General features: G+C 37.5%; 1 protein-coding gene and 1 long non-coding RNA gene across 5 annotated transcripts in view; one reads left to right on the top strand and one right to left on the bottom strand.

Annotated features, from left to right (window-relative positions):
* Positions 1-2804: 2804 nt before the first annotated feature.
* edil3a (EGF like and discoidin domains 3a) overlaps positions 2805-17753 on the bottom strand; it is a 231918-nt gene continuing 216969 nt past the window's right edge. For all 3 annotated transcript variants that reach the window (XM_039653200.2, XM_039653201.2, XM_039653202.2), the window contains one exon: positions 2805-5740. In XM_039653200.2, coding sequence (XP_039509134.2) covers positions 5591-5740 — 150 coding nt within the window. In that variant the 3' untranslated portion in view covers positions 2805-5590. The remainder of the gene's footprint in view (positions 5741-17753) is intronic.
* Positions 12221-16213, top strand: LOC148981697 (uncharacterized). Of its 2 annotated transcripts, none has more exons than XR_016168299.1 (5): positions 12221-12489; positions 13738-13871; positions 14050-14161; positions 15432-15521; positions 15923-16213. It is a non-coding gene; the product is annotated as an uncharacterized LOC148981697 (long non-coding RNA). The 2 variants fall into 2 exon arrangements; XR_016168300.1 differs by lacking the exon at positions 12221-12489 and adding an exon at positions 13241-13502.

The raw sequence follows: 17753 nt of genomic DNA, 5'->3' as shown, positions 1-17753 counted from the left end.
TCTTCCAGCTTAACCCTCTGGGGTTGTTCGGCCCAAATGGACCCGAAGAATTTAAACAATTTAAAAAAAAAAAAAAAAAAAATCACAGCTTCCTCGGAATGGTCCAAAATTTGGTGACTTTGTTGGTATTTGGTATTTGAACACCCAACCCGGTCTCATCCCAAGACGTCATATTACTGACGTTTTGGGACGTCTTTTGACCATACGTCAATATTCGCCTTTTTAGGGCCCCCTTAAACGTCGGTAGATGAGGTTATGGGATCCTAACTCTACCCCATACCTAAACCTAACCCTAAACCTAACCCGTCACCTAACTGACGTTAAAGGTAAAGCGTCAGTTGTATGACGGCCCGGGATCGCCATCTACCGACGTTTAAGGGGGCCCTAAAAAGGCGGATATATACGTATTGACGCATAAAATACATCCCAAAACGTCAGTTATATGACTTTTTGGGATGAGACTGTGTTAGAACACCCACAAAAATTGGGGACAGGATGTGAATTGTCTAAGTGGTTGTAAAAAAAAAATAAAAATAGTCACACTTGGGGTGTTTGGGTCCAAATGGACCCGCATGGAAAATGAATGGGAAATTGGCAAAAGTGTTAAAATACTGAGTTTTTTTGTGCGTACAATCTACAAATCAGCCACGATCTTAAAAAAAAGCACACAACAGTGAAGGGGTGAATCTATAAAACATCAAGAGTGCAAAACAGACACATCCAGACACACAAACACACTTTTATACACAACACACCAAAAAAATTCAGATTATACATGTGTTTTGCATTTTTAAAATGCTCAGTTTGTCCACCAGATGGCATCCATCTCATTTCAAAAATTGCTTTTTTGAGGCCTAGGCTTGACTCTAAAATGAAATACAGCCTTTAAAATTTTTTTTTTGAAATATTTTTTTTTCTATTTTGTTCAATGGGGGAAATTGTGTCATAATTATTGCATTAATACTAATTATATATATATATATATATACATATATATATATATATATTTTTTTCGAAATTTTCTCAAAACACCAAAAAAGATAAGAAAAAATATTTAAATAAAATGAGTAAAAAAAAAATCATGATTTTTAAAAAAAAAAATATGAATCCTGGCCTTTGGGTCCATTTGGACCCGAACACCCCGAGTGTGACTCTGAAACGAACAACCCCAGAGGGTTAAGTGTCTTCTCATCATGTAATATTTGTGCTTTTGTGAACAGCGGCTATGCTAGTGCGTGTCAGGGCCAGACGCGCGTGCCATGGTCACTTCCAGGGCGAAATTTACCTGAGTCGGGAGATGGTAGCGTTGGATGATTCCATATACCAGCTTACATCAGCATTAAAGAGTTTTCAAATCATACCTTAAAACTCACTTTCATGTTTGAATGCCTTCTGTTTGTGATCCGGGATTCATGATCACCGTATAAGGTAGAAATATATATATATGCAATTTACCTTTTTAAATACCACAAAAAAGTTAGATGCTGCACTGCCATCAATCGACATAGATCAGCAAATTCTTCTGAGTTTTATGTAAATTACACTGATTTTAAGAGAGTTGTCTACACAATAATTAATACCCTTACATAAAAAGAAGCACCTTGGGCATGACTTCTCAGGATTTTGTGTTCCAATGTTTGCACTTGTTTTTTTTTTTTTTCCTGTTTTCTGGTGTCAGTTTATGTTTCTTCAAACAGGTACTGATTGTGCCATTGTCCCGCAGCTGATCAAACTAATATTTGTACAGTCTTCATGTGAGTGTGCACCATTCAGGAGGCTCCTCACTAAACACTATTTATTTCTCAATGTGTAAAACTTTTTAAACTACTGAATGCACATTTGAGACTTCCAAGCCTCTGACTTATTGGATGAAGATTTGAATCTCCTGTCAGTGTGTGATCTGCATGTGTAGCGCACAGCTGTGGATCAGTCACGGGCAGAAGCAATCAGCTGTTACATCTGAGAGCAATTCTAATTTGCGCTCGGAAAAAAGCAAATCAAAATGAAGCGGGATAACCTCCTTTTCACTTCGCTTTTTTTGCTTGTGGCACCATGCCCACTTTGCTGGCTAAGGAATGATTTCCTAGCAATCAGTCATGCGCATTAATAACCCAACAGCACAATCAGAAATGTACAATAGCCTCATGCTAACATCTCCCACCATTGTGCTCAGAAATGGGCTGATTAAAATTGATGATTTTAGATTGCAGGTCTTATAAAGCCCATTTCAATCTCTCCTTGCATGGGTTTCAAACCAAAGACACCCGTGTGAAGTCTATTACAGGCATTGTCAGAAAGATCCTACAACTCCATGTGCTCCCTGTTTATCCACATGACATGAAGCACCTGCAATACAGTTTTGTTATCAGCTTGGCAGTTTTTCCTCACAGAGAAGATTACATGGGATGCACAAGATGAATATACTTTTCAAGACACTGTGTGCAGATGTGTCAGTTCTTTAAGCAATCTACATTTCATGCTTTAAGAGTATTTTGGCTCTGATGTTGTGTATATCTGGCCTTGTCCTCAGGATTACTCCTTCTTCTTCTTTATTTTTTTTCCCTTCACATGAAGAGCCAGAAGCAGTATATAATCGGACATCACAATCATAGGATGTACTATATCGTGTGCCATCATGAACAAAGAATGACTTGAGGAAAGCAATCAATGCAAGTGAAAAGCACAAGCAGCATACCAAATCATGCACCGAAACAAACAACAAGTTTTGTTAATATTATTTTTTTTTTAAACTAAAACATTAGAGAAGGTGTAACAAGCAAAAAAGCGATAGACAGAAATCGAAAGATTTTTCACAGAAGTATTTTTATTTGTCAAACAAAAGAGCTGTCTATATGTTAGCAATGGCTGTCCTCCTTTGTACACTTTACTTTAAAGGGATACTCCACTTTTTTTTGGAAAAGGGCTCATTTTACAACTCCCCCAGAGTTAAACTGTTGAGTTTTACCGTTTTTTAATCCATTCAGCCGATCTCCTATTCTGGCGGTACCACTATTAGCATAGCTTAGCATAGCTACATCATTGAAGTGGACAAGACCATTAGAATTTATAAAAAAAATAAAAAATAAAAAAAAATATATGACCAAAGAGTTTCGATATTTTTCCTGTTTAAAACTTGACTCTTCTGTAGTTACATAATGCACTAAGGCCGACGGAAAATGTAATGTTGCGATTTTCTAGGCTGATATGGCTAGGAACTATACCCTCATTCCTGCGTAATATTCAAGAAACTTTACTGCCGTACCATGAGTGCCGCAGGCGCAATGATATGACGTGACACAGAGGCTGAAAATAGGCTAATACCATGCTGGGGACTATTTTCAGGCACTGCGTCATATCATTACGCCTGCTGCACTCATGGTACAGCAGTTCCTAACCATATCAGCCTAGAAAATTGCAACTTTATCAATGGATGGCTGAATGAATTCAAAAATGGCAAAATCAACAGTTTAACTCTGGGGGAGTTGTAAAATGTTAAAAAAGTGGAGTATCCCTTTAACTAATAGTGAATAATTGGTATGTTTTAGCATATAGCACTTGCTTGACACGGAATGAACAAAAAAGAAATATGACACTTCATTTTTGGAGCAGCTGACAGCATAAAAGCAAAATCAAAAGGTTATGTGGCCCACTGGGTCTCTCTTAAATTTAACTCTATACATGTTTGCAATCACTATTCACAGCACATGTAAAGGAAATGCTGGACTATCAGACCATATATATATATATATATATATATATATATATATATATATATGTATATATTAGTTATTCTTTTAAAAAAATTGCCTGTGGACCTCATATTTTCTTTTTCTTCTTAATACACAGTCATACTCAAAATTTCTGTACAAAACTGTTAAATGTGCACACAAGTCATTTGAACAGTGTTAGAGAAGAATCTCACAGACACAGGGAAATGTTAGACAATAGTTACTGATATTACCTCTGTATACGTCAATAGTCATGATAAACATAGAAACATGATGCCAACATTTATCTGTTAGTTAAAAAATATGGTACTGCACGTGATGTATATGCTGATTCTGGTGTATGATATATTCTGCATTCATGGCATTACATTTCTGACTTTTTTATGTCACATTCAAGACTGTACAAATAGTGTTACACCCCCCCCCCCATCTATATTATATATAGATATATTACATATGTGTTGTGAGCCCTGAAAATGTCCAAAAAAGTAACAAATTGATGCAGTGACTTCACAACCCAATGATGCTCAACTTGAAAATTATACCTATTTTGATGATTATCTAACAGCTGTATAAACATCTGTATCTAATCTTTGCATACATAGAAGCTGTTATTTAATGGTGCCTCTATTATATGCAAAGGGGAGGAAAAAAAAAAGAATTATCCCTAGTCCATACAACACATTTTTGTATGTTTATATTCCTTCACATTTTTAACAAGCACATACAAATGTGGGATATTTCAAAGGGACTTTGCATTCCACCAAAGTTAGATTTACTTGTACGATTGTAAAATTGACATCTATCCTGAGGTTTTTACAATCAAGAAAAACAAAAATACAGTAGTACAGGTAATTAATAGGTAAACAGCCTGAAAAACTGAGACATCTGGAAGTTACACAAAATAATATTGTACACATAATAATAATAATAATAAAAAACTCTAAACATTTAATTTCACACATTATTTTCTTAACTTCTCCTGTCTTTGTTACAGATTGCCTACGTAATAACGTGTAAACAAATGTACCTTCACCTTCATAACTTTCCACCAGTTGTCTATGTGTGTGACCTTGTTAATCTAATGTTAAATTGTTAAAGATTCACCTGTTATGGATGCTTCCAGTACTGTAGTGTTGTGATTATTTTTATGGCAAGTTATTACATCATGGGGCATGTAACAGTGTCTTTAGAAAAGTAGAGGAAATCAGATTATAAAATTTTGAAATGATTAAAAAAATGATCTACGAAATGCTTTAATTTGAACTTATACATCTTGTTGTCTTATACTTCTACTCATTTTTGCATCATGCAGTTATTTTGCGTTTTACATATAATACAATACCATCATATTTTTGTCTACAACAATGTCAGTGTTGGTTGTGATATAACTTCAGTCAGGCCAACTGTTAAAATGAAAGTAGAAACATATTTTACATATTAATGTTAGTCTTTTCTGCTATGTGTTGTGATCTTTTTTTTTTTCTTTATGGCCCAAAAAGCATTGCATGTCATTTTATGTTCCTGTTTAAAGTGACACTGTACAAGTGGCTATTGTTCCACTGCATAAACCACAGTGAAATAATCCCACCCTCCATTTAGCTCTTAAAAAAAAAAAAAAAAAAAAAAAAAAATATATATATATATATATATATATATATGTTATTCACTAAATGGCACAGATCACATAAAGGAAAAACAATCAGGGCATGATAGATGACTAAACCTCACCTCTTTAGGAAAGAAAAAAAATGTAATTTAAAAAGAGAAATCAGAAAATTCGGATGAAACAAATTTTAATTTGACATGTTCAAGCACAGTTTATATTGAAAATGGACCAAAGATAAATTAAGTAGGGGTCTTCACTCTTCCTCTGTGCATCCCAGTAACTCTGCACGCAAAGTGATTCTTCCGTACCAAGACCATGGAAGAATTCGGATGAATCTGGCATAGATGGGGGGATCTATCACGTTCTTTCTGTGGGTGTCATTATCAAAATTTCCTTGAAAGACCTGAAAAAAAAAATGTTTATTTTACTTTTATATCAAATATAGACACATGTAGTGTGTATAAACACATTCACCATTATTTTGATGACAAAAAGCTACTTTGCAATAAGTTCAGTGTACAACAATATTTGTCAACAAACAAAACTATTTAAAGAAATGTATAATTTAATACAAATAATTATATCTATCACAGTTTCTTCAAAAACATTAAGCAGCACAACTGTTTTCAACATTGATCATAATAACGAATGTGTCTAGTGAAACAAATCAGCATAATAAAATGCCACTAGACATTTTAAACGGCTCAGTTTTGGTTCAACGGCCGCCAAATAAAAGATCAAAATACATAAATATAGGCTAATTCACAGTGAACAGTCAGATTATTTCATTTGCTACTGCTGTACTTACAGATGACACGTATTTACAATACAAAGAAAGGGAGAATAATTGATGATTTATGAATAACTAATGAATGTGCAGCTGAACTGATGCTGAAGGCAAACAGAGCAAAGTACGTTCAGTGTAAAGAGTTCAGAGATGGGTAAATTTCAGCAAGCAACAAAGTGACTGGCTGTGAACTCTTCTTATATGGAGGGCATATCCAGAGCACTGTGAAGTCTTCATGTGGGCTTCAAAGACTAATTTTACTGAGCTCTCAATGCACTGACAACACATATTCATCAGGAGAGAGTAAACAATCAGAACACAAACAAGCACAGAGCACAGAGATCCTGTGTGTCTAATTGCTGGTGTCACAAGCATTACATAAATGTAATACATTCCCTCTCTCTCTCTTACTTCCACACTAAATCAACATTCCTTTTGCACCATGGAGCCAATCTCGTGTTTTGTAGCTCAACTTTTTTCAAAGCACTCCAAGGTGAAGGGAAATGTCATAAAAAATTGATTAGGTAAAAGGGCAGCTTACAACATGAACTCGTTCACTGGGCTTCTCATCTGATGCCCTGTGTGTTTGCAAAGAATGTGTGCACAGTAAAGTCAATGGCAAGCATTTCTCTCCAGGCTTTTATAATGATAAGGTCTGCATACTTTGGCTATGAGTGTAGTTAGATAATGGTGGGAAAAACACAAGTGTTAAGTGAGATTTATTAGACTGCAACTCTGACTCTAACTTTTTCTTTCACATTTTAGAACACTATGACACCTGACAATGCCTGTGTGGATGGATGGATTCTATCGGACAAATAGAACAGTATATATACACAAAATCAAGCTTGACCGCATCTGCAGTCAATGTTGGGGAAGAGCGCTAGTAAATATATGATGTTTTTTTTTTTTTTTTTTTTTTTGGTAGGTTGACAGCAGTATAGCGTAGCCTTTACATTATCAATATGTTTTAATTTCAGGATAATTTAAATGTAAATATTAATCAAATGGTTCACAAAGAGTCCATCTGATTAAACTGATGCTATTCACCAATTTATCTTGCACAGAAGTTGCAATGAAGAGTTTTTTTTTTGTCTTAAAAGATAAAAAAATGTCCGTAACATTGTATTTTTGTTCGTAACATTGTATGTACAATTTTAGATCCTCATTGTTTGCAAAATGGCAACATATGATGCGTAGCTTGACTTTTATTTAAATATGTTATTCAGTCATGAAACTCTAGAGGGTGCAGGCTGATTATGTCCTTTTATTATATGCAATCTGCATTCTCCAACCAATCACACCACATGATACTGAAGCTGACACATTTAAATATTCTGGTTCATTGTTTGCTCATTGTTTGCAGCATGTTAACAGAGTTCCTCTGAAACCCTTCACCTCCCCCAGCTCCACCTGTCCAGATCTTCTACCATTTATGTATGTAAATGTTGCTCAGCTAAAATAAACTGTAACCATGACACTGTATTGTTGTGTTACCATCTGACATAAATTCCAGATGAAACTAAAGTAGCGGCAGATCTCTTCCTTTGTATTGTGACAGACATCCGAGTGTAATGAATTATCGAATTAACTCAAAACAAAAAATAAATAAATAAATAAAATAATAAAAAAAATAAATAAAAATAAAAATAAGATGTAGCCTTGGTTCTATCCATCAATTGTTGTTTGAAGTGAAAAAAATTGAGGCTGATGTCCAGAATATCGAATTTAAAAAAACAAAAAAACAAAAACAAAACTATGTCACTTATTCTACCAACTATTCCACCAACTATGTCACTTTTGTCCTTAGTGTTTTAGTAGACTGCTTAATATCTGCCAAAACCTTATTTTGATGGTCCCTCAACAGACAGACTACTGACTATAAGTAACTTTGCAACTGCATGTCAATCTATTATACTAAGCCAAATCCTGACAACTAACCTTAACCTTGTCCTAACAGTCTACTAATAGAATGTCTAAAGTGTAACCCATATTTTTAAATGCACACTCTATCTGGGATAATATCACTGGTTTCAGTTTAATTATGACAGATGGCTGAAGTTCTCTAAAATTAAAACAAACACCACTCACAAGGTAAGGCATTAAGGTTAATTACATAAGGTTGACAAATAGCTATTTGACTGCTAAAATCCGCTAAATAAAAACAGACGCACAGGGGTGTAATGTAGTGAACATCTCTTTCATAGTACTTATCAATTAGTCTTTCACCCAATAGTAATCACAAAAACTTCAGTGAATGCTTACGCTTTCTGTGACCGTAACCAAATGAGACATCTCACTCTTCTGATGTACCCCTCTGAAGAAATGACGGAAACAAGTCTCAATTACCCTTCTCTCCCAGTGCACCCAAGAACATTTGGAACGATTATGCATAAAAGCTGCAAAGAAAACAAATCCATCTCTAAGACATACCCTAAATCTGTGCCTGGTGTTTGTTTACTGCTTAACCTAATCCCTGCACTGCTCCGCTCATGACAGCAAAGCTGTGGAAAGGAAAGTTGTCTTTAGAACAATGAATGAGTGTTTTGGCATGCAGAAACAAATGGAGGATTTTCTAAGTAATTAGATCAGGTAATTCAGGTATTCTATTTGGAGGTGAGGGCTTTTTATCACAAGGGGAGGATACTTTACCACTTCATAGCCTCTTCAAACTGCAAGACTGTTCAATTCATAAACACGTCCTTTGAAGTGGGTTCTTCATATGGAGCTGAATCAGTGTGAAAATCCCTCAAGTGATGCTCAAAGAGGCAAATCAATCTCAAGACTTTTTGGAGCATGGAAAAACAAGGTTGTCTGTGTGGAGATCTGGGTATTACATCTGAGCATGACTTTAGCAACGGATTCCAAATCAGATTTGGATGGATTGACAGACAGAGAGACAAGTAGATTCTTATTGGCACAAATTGATTGTACATTCAAAAAAATCAAGTGGCTGATTTGGAAAACTCTGGCACAAAATTCATACACCACAGAAATACCAATTGAGTATTACAAAAAAAAAAAAAGAAAAGAAAAGAAAAAAGATTTCAATGGAACTAGGGGTGTTCGATTGTGTTTTTCAGAGTCGTCTCTGATTCCCAGCTCCCACCGTAGAAGTAGATGGACTCCCAAAATCGATTCCATTTGCTTTTAGTCAAAACAGGCCAAGCCAACCCGATCTCACGATCAAGTCGTACGAATTCGACGAATGATTAAAAAGTGGCTAATTCGTAACAATTCATACGACCTCACTCGTACGAATTAATACGATTTTGCTAAATCGTACATATTTTACGAATTGGCCAATTCGTGTGAATTCATACGAATTACCTACCCCTTACCCCGCCCCTAAACTTAACCATCACGTGGGTTTAGACAAATCGTACGAATTAGTACGAGTGAGGTCGTACGAATTAGTACGAATTAGACACTTTTTAATCATGCGTCGAATTTGTACGAATTGGTCGTGAGATAGTGTTGGCCAAGCAATAAGAATACATGATTGCCAAAATTATTAGAAAAAAAACAAACAAACAAAAAAACAAAAAACAACAACAAAAAAACAATTTGTCTGGCACCCGCAATGCGCTGCCATCTTGTCCCTTACCAGCCGGGCGATCTCGGGTGCCTGGCAGTGACGCTGGATAACCAAATGAGACATCTCACTTTTCTGATGTCCCTGATGTCCCTCACGAAACTGCTGGCTACTGAAAATAAAATATAAATACCTGTCAGCAGCCCCTCACAGACGACTACTGGCTACCAAAATAAAAAGAAAATACAAACAAAAGGCCTGTTCCTCTCTCCATCATCCACGTCGTCACTCTCTCTTTATGCTTCTGCTCCTTCGTGAGAGATGCGAGACCGGTGTGCTCACAGGTGCAGGTTCACCACCTGGTCCCGGAAGGGGGCCGGGGTCTCAGGATCACATGAGAGTAGGCCGGCCTGAATTCCAGGCACGCTTCGTCAACGGAGAATGCGTGCAGGTCACCTACCCTCTTGATGGAGGCCAATGCAACCAGGAGCGCTGTCTTCATTGACAGGAACTTAAGCTCCACTGATTGCAAAGGCTCAAAGGGAGGTCTCTACAGGGCAGTTAGAACCACTGAGAGGTCCCAGGAGGGAACGAGAGGAGGGCGGAGGAGGATTCAGTCTCCTCGCTCCTCTCAGGAACCTGACGATCAGGTTGTGCTTCCCCACAATCTTACATTCAATTGGGTCATGGTGTGTGGCAATAGTGGCAACATAGACCTTGAGGGTGGAGGGCGACAGCCTTCACTCCAACCCATCTTAAAGGAAGGAAAGCACGACACTGATCAAACATCTCTGGGGGTCTTCTCGGTGGGGTTCTTCTCGTTCCCTTTTAAAAGCTACAATCCATGCTGCACTGCTTAGTGCATTGGGAACGAGAATACCCACGCCGCCATTCTTGAAGGTGTCTGGACTCTTTACAGTTGTGTAGGTGTGCTCACAAGATTGCAAGAAAGCCCTAAACATTAGCTTGTGATGTCGACTCAAGGACGTGAGAGCCCAGAGTGGCATAAACATCTAAACTATAAAACCTTATGAATGTGTGCAGAGAGGACCAGCCTGCCGCATCACAAACATGCTGTAAGGGGGCACCCCTTGCCAACGCAGCAAAGGAGATGATCCCACTGGTGGAGTGAGCCCTTAGACCCATTGACGAAGCTTGCCTAATAGGTAAGAGCAATAGCATCCCTGACCAATGTGACGTCATCTGTTTAGTAGCACCAGCACACCTGTTACTGCCCCCATAACAAACAAACAGTTGTTCTGACTTACGCCAGTGGCTAGTGTGGTGAACGTAGGCCTGAAGAGCACAGACTGGACAAAGTCTGTGAGATCTCCCCTGCTCCGCCGTTGAGAACGGTGGAGGGCAGAAGGCCTCAAGAGTGACCGGATGTACAGCCGAAAACGGTACTTTAGGTAGGTAATCAGAATGAGGATGCAAAATCACTTTCATCACACCTGGGGCAAAGTCTAAGCAGGATGGCGATACTGACAGAGCCTGCATATCCCTGATTCTTTTTAGAGAGGTAATAGCCATAAGAAAGTTTGAAGGGGTCTCAACCAGACTCTCTAAGACTATAGCAAAGTCCCATGAACAGATCTTGGTTCTTACGGGAGGCCTCAGTCGTCTGGCCCCACAAATGGAGCGAGTGGCACCCCGTCAACCAAGGCATGGTAAGCCGAGGGAGTGGCCACATAAACCCTGAGAGTGGCGGGGCATGTGCCCGTTGATATTTTTTTCCTGTAGGAAATCGAGAACTGAAGCAATCTGGCAGCTGACCAGGTCTGCATTATGTACAGCACACCACCTTTCAAAAACACCCCATTTGTTGGCATAACTCTTTCTAGTGGAGGAAGCTCTAGCACATAGAATATTCTCAATAACGGCAGGTGAAACCCCAGTGTCCCTCAGTTGGTTGGTACCCATCAGGGGCCAATCAGTGTTCCACAGGTCGGGCCTGGGATGGAATATCGTGCTTGGGACAGAAGGTTCCTTCTCTCCGGAATCGCAAGCCATTGAGGAGAGCACCATAACCCTTACCATAAACATGGATTTTTGAAAGCACACAAAGCGTTCAGCGTGTGACTAACCATAAACATGGATTTTTAGAAAGGACACGAAGCACTGCCTTTATTTGCCCTTGGGGATTGTATAGATATTTGACCCACAACTGAAGTGGTCTCATGTGCAAAAGGCCCAGAGGAATGTGAACGCAGCTGCCATGAGACCTACAGTATGTAATGTCCATGACCTAGCCAGATGCTGCTTTAAGGTGTTTAAAAGGTCTTGACACAAGCGGGGAACAGTTGTGCCCCCGGGGGTGACAGAGTCCTATTTATCCCCCAAGCACGTTACCCTCTGGGGTGGAGAGTGAATGCTTTTCTTGGCGTTGCAACTCAGTCCTACATAGAGAAGATGAGCGGGGATCAATCTAGATGTCGAAGCACAATCTCTTGAGACTGGGCCAGTATCAGCCAATAGTCGTGTAAATGTAACAGGGCTACACTGTAAAACATTATAGCCCCATTAAGTTAAATAAACTTACTTCTTGTCTTTAACTCCACTTGCAATGCTAAGTTGTGGAAATTGAACTTAAGTGTACAAGTTTTAGAAAATTAAACTTAAAGGTATGCGTTATGTTGACTAATTGTGATTTTTGTCTGGCTTGTAAATGTTCATTTAACTCGTGGCTGTAAGTTAACGTTGGGGGAGGGGTGATACAGAGCAAATACCGCGAAATACAGAGAGAAGTTGTCGCCATTTTGTGCCAGCGCAGCTGCAAGCAGGAGTCATACGGGAATTCATGCTGAAAAACACAAAATATCCCTGGAAGGTGAGTTTTTCTTTTTAATTTCTAATTATAACGTTAAATGAATAAGGACATTACGTTTTAATTGTTATAAGTAGCACATTGACCGTGCTTTGCGAATTTAACGACGCCATGGTGTTTTCTCCCACCAGTTCACCTTTTACCAGAACACAAATGGTAAAATAATTTAATATATCACTTTGGTTCATAGCTTATACCGTATTTTTTGTTAGTTGGTGGGTGTGTAGTAAACGCGTAACTCATAACATTACTTACTGGAGCGGAAAAGCATGAACAAATGTCTGTTGCCATAGCATTAGCCAACATTACACAGCTCATTAACGTTAAGTGGAAATCGATCGTGTTTGAGGTGTTCTGTGTAGTGTAGGACAGCTAAATTAATATGAATTAATTAATCCGAAAATACTGCAGGGTTTTTCCTGCCTGGAAAATTACGAGGTGTTCGCCTCCGTCACATTTCGTGTTGCCTCCGACTGTCGACAAAACTCCCAAGATTAACTTAGGCCTGTCGCTGCTTCTGAAGAACGAGCGCGCGAGAGAGAGAGAGCCCCGGCCGCGCACCGTTTCACCGTCTTCAAACTGTCTTTGCTCTCTCTCGCTTGATTTTGAAAATGTTAGCTACTGGTTTTAGTTTGTAGAGATTAGTAATGCATTGCAAAGGCGCTTAAAATATCACCCTCCATCTAACGTGATATAATAAAACTGGGTCAGGGCTTATAAGTGATCTCCGGCGTGCGGCCGTGAGGAAAAAAAATTGTGGACTTGAATGCGATCTAATATTTTCGAGTCAATGGATTTTCACCTAACTTTACCGATCATACAGTGTGAGATGAATGCAGCTCTCGTTGCAAGACTAACGTTATCAGAAGTAGAACAGGGCGGGTCCTGTCACAGTGTGATTGAGATCCAACGCGTTGCGTCGTCTGAAAGCGTGAAGCGCAAATTCAAGAAACCCGAGGATGATAATCCCACGGGCATAATTTCCTATACGGACAGGGTGCGTTAACTGCTGCTAGGTAAATTGTGTAGGCCTAACGTTACCATCAAAACGAGTTTGATTTATAACGCAGCATTTTCTGTCAGCAATGTATGATGACAAGCAGTGCTTGTCCGTGTCAACGTTAATGCATGCGGTAATTTTTGTCTATCTTTAGCTAGGTAAAATATTTAATGCATCCGTTTTTCTGTCATCATCTAACCAAGGTTATATGATCATGCTCTTTTTTTTTTTACGCAAATGCTTTAAACCAGAGGAGTATCGGAAGAGCATGCTTTTAGAGGTCCAAAAGTGTGATCCAGACCTGCAGCTTCTTGATGAACTGATGACTGCAACATTCTCTCAGCGAAGAAAGGAAATCATTGCTGCACTCTTCAATGAGAGACAGGTAACTAGTGCCAACCCAGACATTCACAGCAAGTTAAATTTCAAGGAAATTATGTATTTGCTTAAATGGATATTAGTGACATGGCTGATTTAAATGAATTTGAGGTTCACATATGCCTGTGAAATCATTTTTATATTTTTCCTCTCTCAATCTTTGCTGTCTTATGTGTTTGTTTCAGATAAGTGATAAATGGACTAGATGCCTTGGTGCCAATTCTTTTAGAGCTGTACAAAGTCTCGTCAAGCAGGAGGTTGAGCATTAGCAGAGTTATGCAGTGCCTTGATAAGGAGGTATGAATAACAATGAACTAATTATTTTACATTTGATTACTTAATTCAATTTTGGTTTCTAAAAAATACAGATAGGCCCACCTGAAAAGCACTGATTACTTCATTATTATTATTATTATTATTATGTAATTATTTGTTGTTGTTGTTTTTTATAACTGTTTACTTGTTTAATGATCTTTGAAATTGATGTTAATAGTTTTAGCTGTGGTATCATATGGAATAGAGAATTGTTAAAGGGATAGTTCACTTTGAAATTAATTTTTAGTATGTTTTAGCTTACCTCAAGGGCATCCAAGATGTAGGTGTCTTTGTTTCCACAGTATTTTCAATTTTGATATTTTTTAGGTCAAACCGTTGTTGTCTATCAGTCATATAATGCAGGTCTATGGTCACCACCGCAAAGAGCATTCACAGAGAAGTCCAAATTCAACATGATTTAATGACTCGTAAATGTAAGTACATATTGATGGCCTAAGACACGAAACGAGCGGTTTGTGTGAGAAAACGAACAGTATTTACGGTATCGTTTTTACCTCTTGTAACCACAGCCACGTCCAACTGATCTGACGGCACGGTCGCTTCGGTCTGCAAAAGCCCCGGAAGCGATCGCTTGCGCGTCTACGTCACTCATTGTTTATACAGAGATTTCGGAAGTTTTACCTTTCACTAAACATATTTAGATATACAGGAAATCACAATGGAAGACGATTTCAATATATCTAAATATGTTTAGTGAAAGGTAAAACTTCCTAAAAACGATATAAATACTGTTCGTTTTCTCACACAAACCGCTCGTTTCGTGTCTTAGGCCATCAATGTGTACTTACATTTACGAGTCATTCAATCATGTTTAATTTGGACTTCTCTGTGCTGCTCTTTGAGGTGGTGACCATAGACCTCCATTATATGACAGACAGACAAGAACAGTTTGACCGAAAAATATCAAAATTGAAAATATTGTGGAAACAAAGACACCTACATCTTGGATGCCCTTGAGGTAAGATAAAACACACCAAAATTTAATTTCAAAGTGAACTATCACTTTAAATTTCAGTGGTATCTAAAATTTGGGGTTTCAACATTTATAAGGATACATGGATCAAAAACAATAACTATTTTATTAATTTATTACTTTGTTGTGGTAATTGAGATCTTGTGAATCGAAATTGAATCGAGACATCTAAATTGATACCATGCTCAATATTTACTAACATTGGGATTCTAATTTGTATAATGCCAGTCACTTAGTCTTGTTTATAATTGTTCGTAGGACACAAATCAGAACAGAAGAACAGCTGCCTTACTTGGTCTTCCACACTTCTTTTCAGAGGATACTTCGGATATAACCAAGATGTGTGATGTAAGAAAATATATTTACACATTGTTGTTAACATACTAATGATACTGAATTCAGAGCAGTAGGGATGAAGAAAAATGTATTCTCTTTACTGTCATGATTTAGTTTTTGTGATTTTAACATTTCTTTGCATTCCAGAGTTAATAATAATTAATTAATTAATTAGCTTCATTTTAGTCTTTGTTTATAATAAATGATTGACCATACAGTGGCTTTTAGCCTAATTAGTGCTTCTCCAGTGGCTTGTTTTGACTGTCATCCCAGCCCTGTAGAGCATATATTGAAATGAAGTAAAATCATGATATGGCAATTGTCATACTTTTATTGGACCATTTCTATAATTTTATAGACCAAATCTATCACACGACTTTTAAATAAGGATTGATATTGTCCATTTGTTTTAGGTTCATGGTGAAACCCTGGATGTCATTATGAAGGGAATGCGTGTTGGTCTACTGATTGGACACGAAGGTGTCCTGAATGATGCATTTCCTCTTGATGTCTCCAATGTGGCTGTGGTGGTAGAAGAGACAATTGTTCTCCATAATCTCAGAGACATACCCACTGGCTTTGCTCTGTTAATGGGGACAATCTACTGCCTTAACATTGAATATCCCTGTAGTATGAGGTACTCCTTCGAATTCCTGCAGAAAGTGATCATGAAGATTAAAACTGACCACTGTTCTGCCAATATACATGGACTTTGAAACAAACTGCTGAGATATAATTTATAGACTGGTCTCAAACCATATATCGGAGGTAACATGTTATGTTTGCAGTCTTTGGAGGACACTTAACACTTGAGTTATTTGACACTGTTCAAAATTGATATTACCGACTATTTCAAGTAAAACCCAAGTACTGCTGAAAATTAACAGAAGCATAAATGTTTAGATGTGTTTTTAAAGGAGAACTCTGGTCAATTTAAACATTGAGCTAATTTTTTTTGTACATTTGGAGTGCTGTCAGTACAGACAAAAATGACAAAAATTGTTGTTGCCTACACAGTGTTATCCTCCTTTTAAAATTCGTACTCTGTTGACTTCAATGGGACATGTCCTAAACCTGCTTTTAGCCTCTTGACAAGTTCACTGCCATGTGAGTAGTGTTATTAAGAGTGACCACGGTCAATCTGACTGCAGTAGATGTGAAAGATATTAATATAAATGATGTTAATTCAGCCAGCGCACATACCTGTATTTACTTCCTGTTTTTGGTCGAAGTCCAAAGTAGTTGAAAGTCGAGTTTGCACGTTATTGCTTGGATACCAATGATCATGCGCACAAACTCGACAATCGACTAATGTGGACTTCGACCGAAAACAGGAAGTAAATACGGGTATGTGCGCTGGCTGAATATTTATATTATTACTTTTATTAATATCTTTCACATCTACTGCAGTCAGATTGACCGTGGTCACTCTTAATAAAACCACTCACATGGCTGTGCACTCGTAATGACAAATAAAGGCTGTTAAGAGACTAAAAGCAGGTTTAGAACGTGTCCTATTGAAGTCAACAGGGTACGAATTTTAAAAAGAGGATAACACTGTGTAGGCGACAACAATTTTTGTCGTTTTTGTCTGTACTGACAGCACTCCAAATGTACAAAAAATAGCTCAATGTTAAAATTGACTGGAGTTCTTTAATACAAAGTTGTTAATTTTGAGAATTTTGAAGCTTTTGCTGAGGGGACACTTATTGTTACTTTGCATTCTATTCTTTAAATTGTCATCAACACAGTTGCTCTGCAAGGGTAGAAACAACATGGAATTTTTTAGCTAAGTTTAGCTGATTTTAAAAGTGTTTTAAACTGTAAAACAACTGCTGATGTTGTCATTTACAACTGTAAAGACTATTTTGTTCCTATAAGAAAGTATGTGAAAGATGAAATGGTTGTCAAATAGGTAACATAGTGAAACTTTTTAATAATAATCCCTTACTGTAGAAGCTGTTTTCCTAACATGTATTAACATGTACTATCATAAAACCAATGTTAAGTTTATGCAGCATTGAACATTTTTACAATAAAAATATTTTTGAGCAGACAATTTAAGTTGATTATGAGTTTTCAATAATGTAACCTAGTAAGTTGTCTTAACTTGAAGAATCAAGTTGAAACAACAGTTGACAAAGTTGTTTAAACTCAGAGAGTCAAGTTGAAACAACGAATGTTCACTAGCTAGATAACTTGTAAAACACAACATTGTGAGTTGAAACAAAGAATATTTCTAAG

This window comes from Pimephales promelas, chromosome 4 (genome assembly GCF_988280905.1).
Source record: "Pimephales promelas chromosome 4, fPimPro1.hap1.1, whole genome shotgun sequence".
Classification (NCBI taxonomy): Eukaryota; Metazoa; Chordata; class Actinopteri; order Cypriniformes; family Leuciscidae; genus Pimephales; species Pimephales promelas.
Note: the sequence above shows the minus strand (reverse complement) of the source record. Positions and strands in the feature narration are given on the sequence as shown.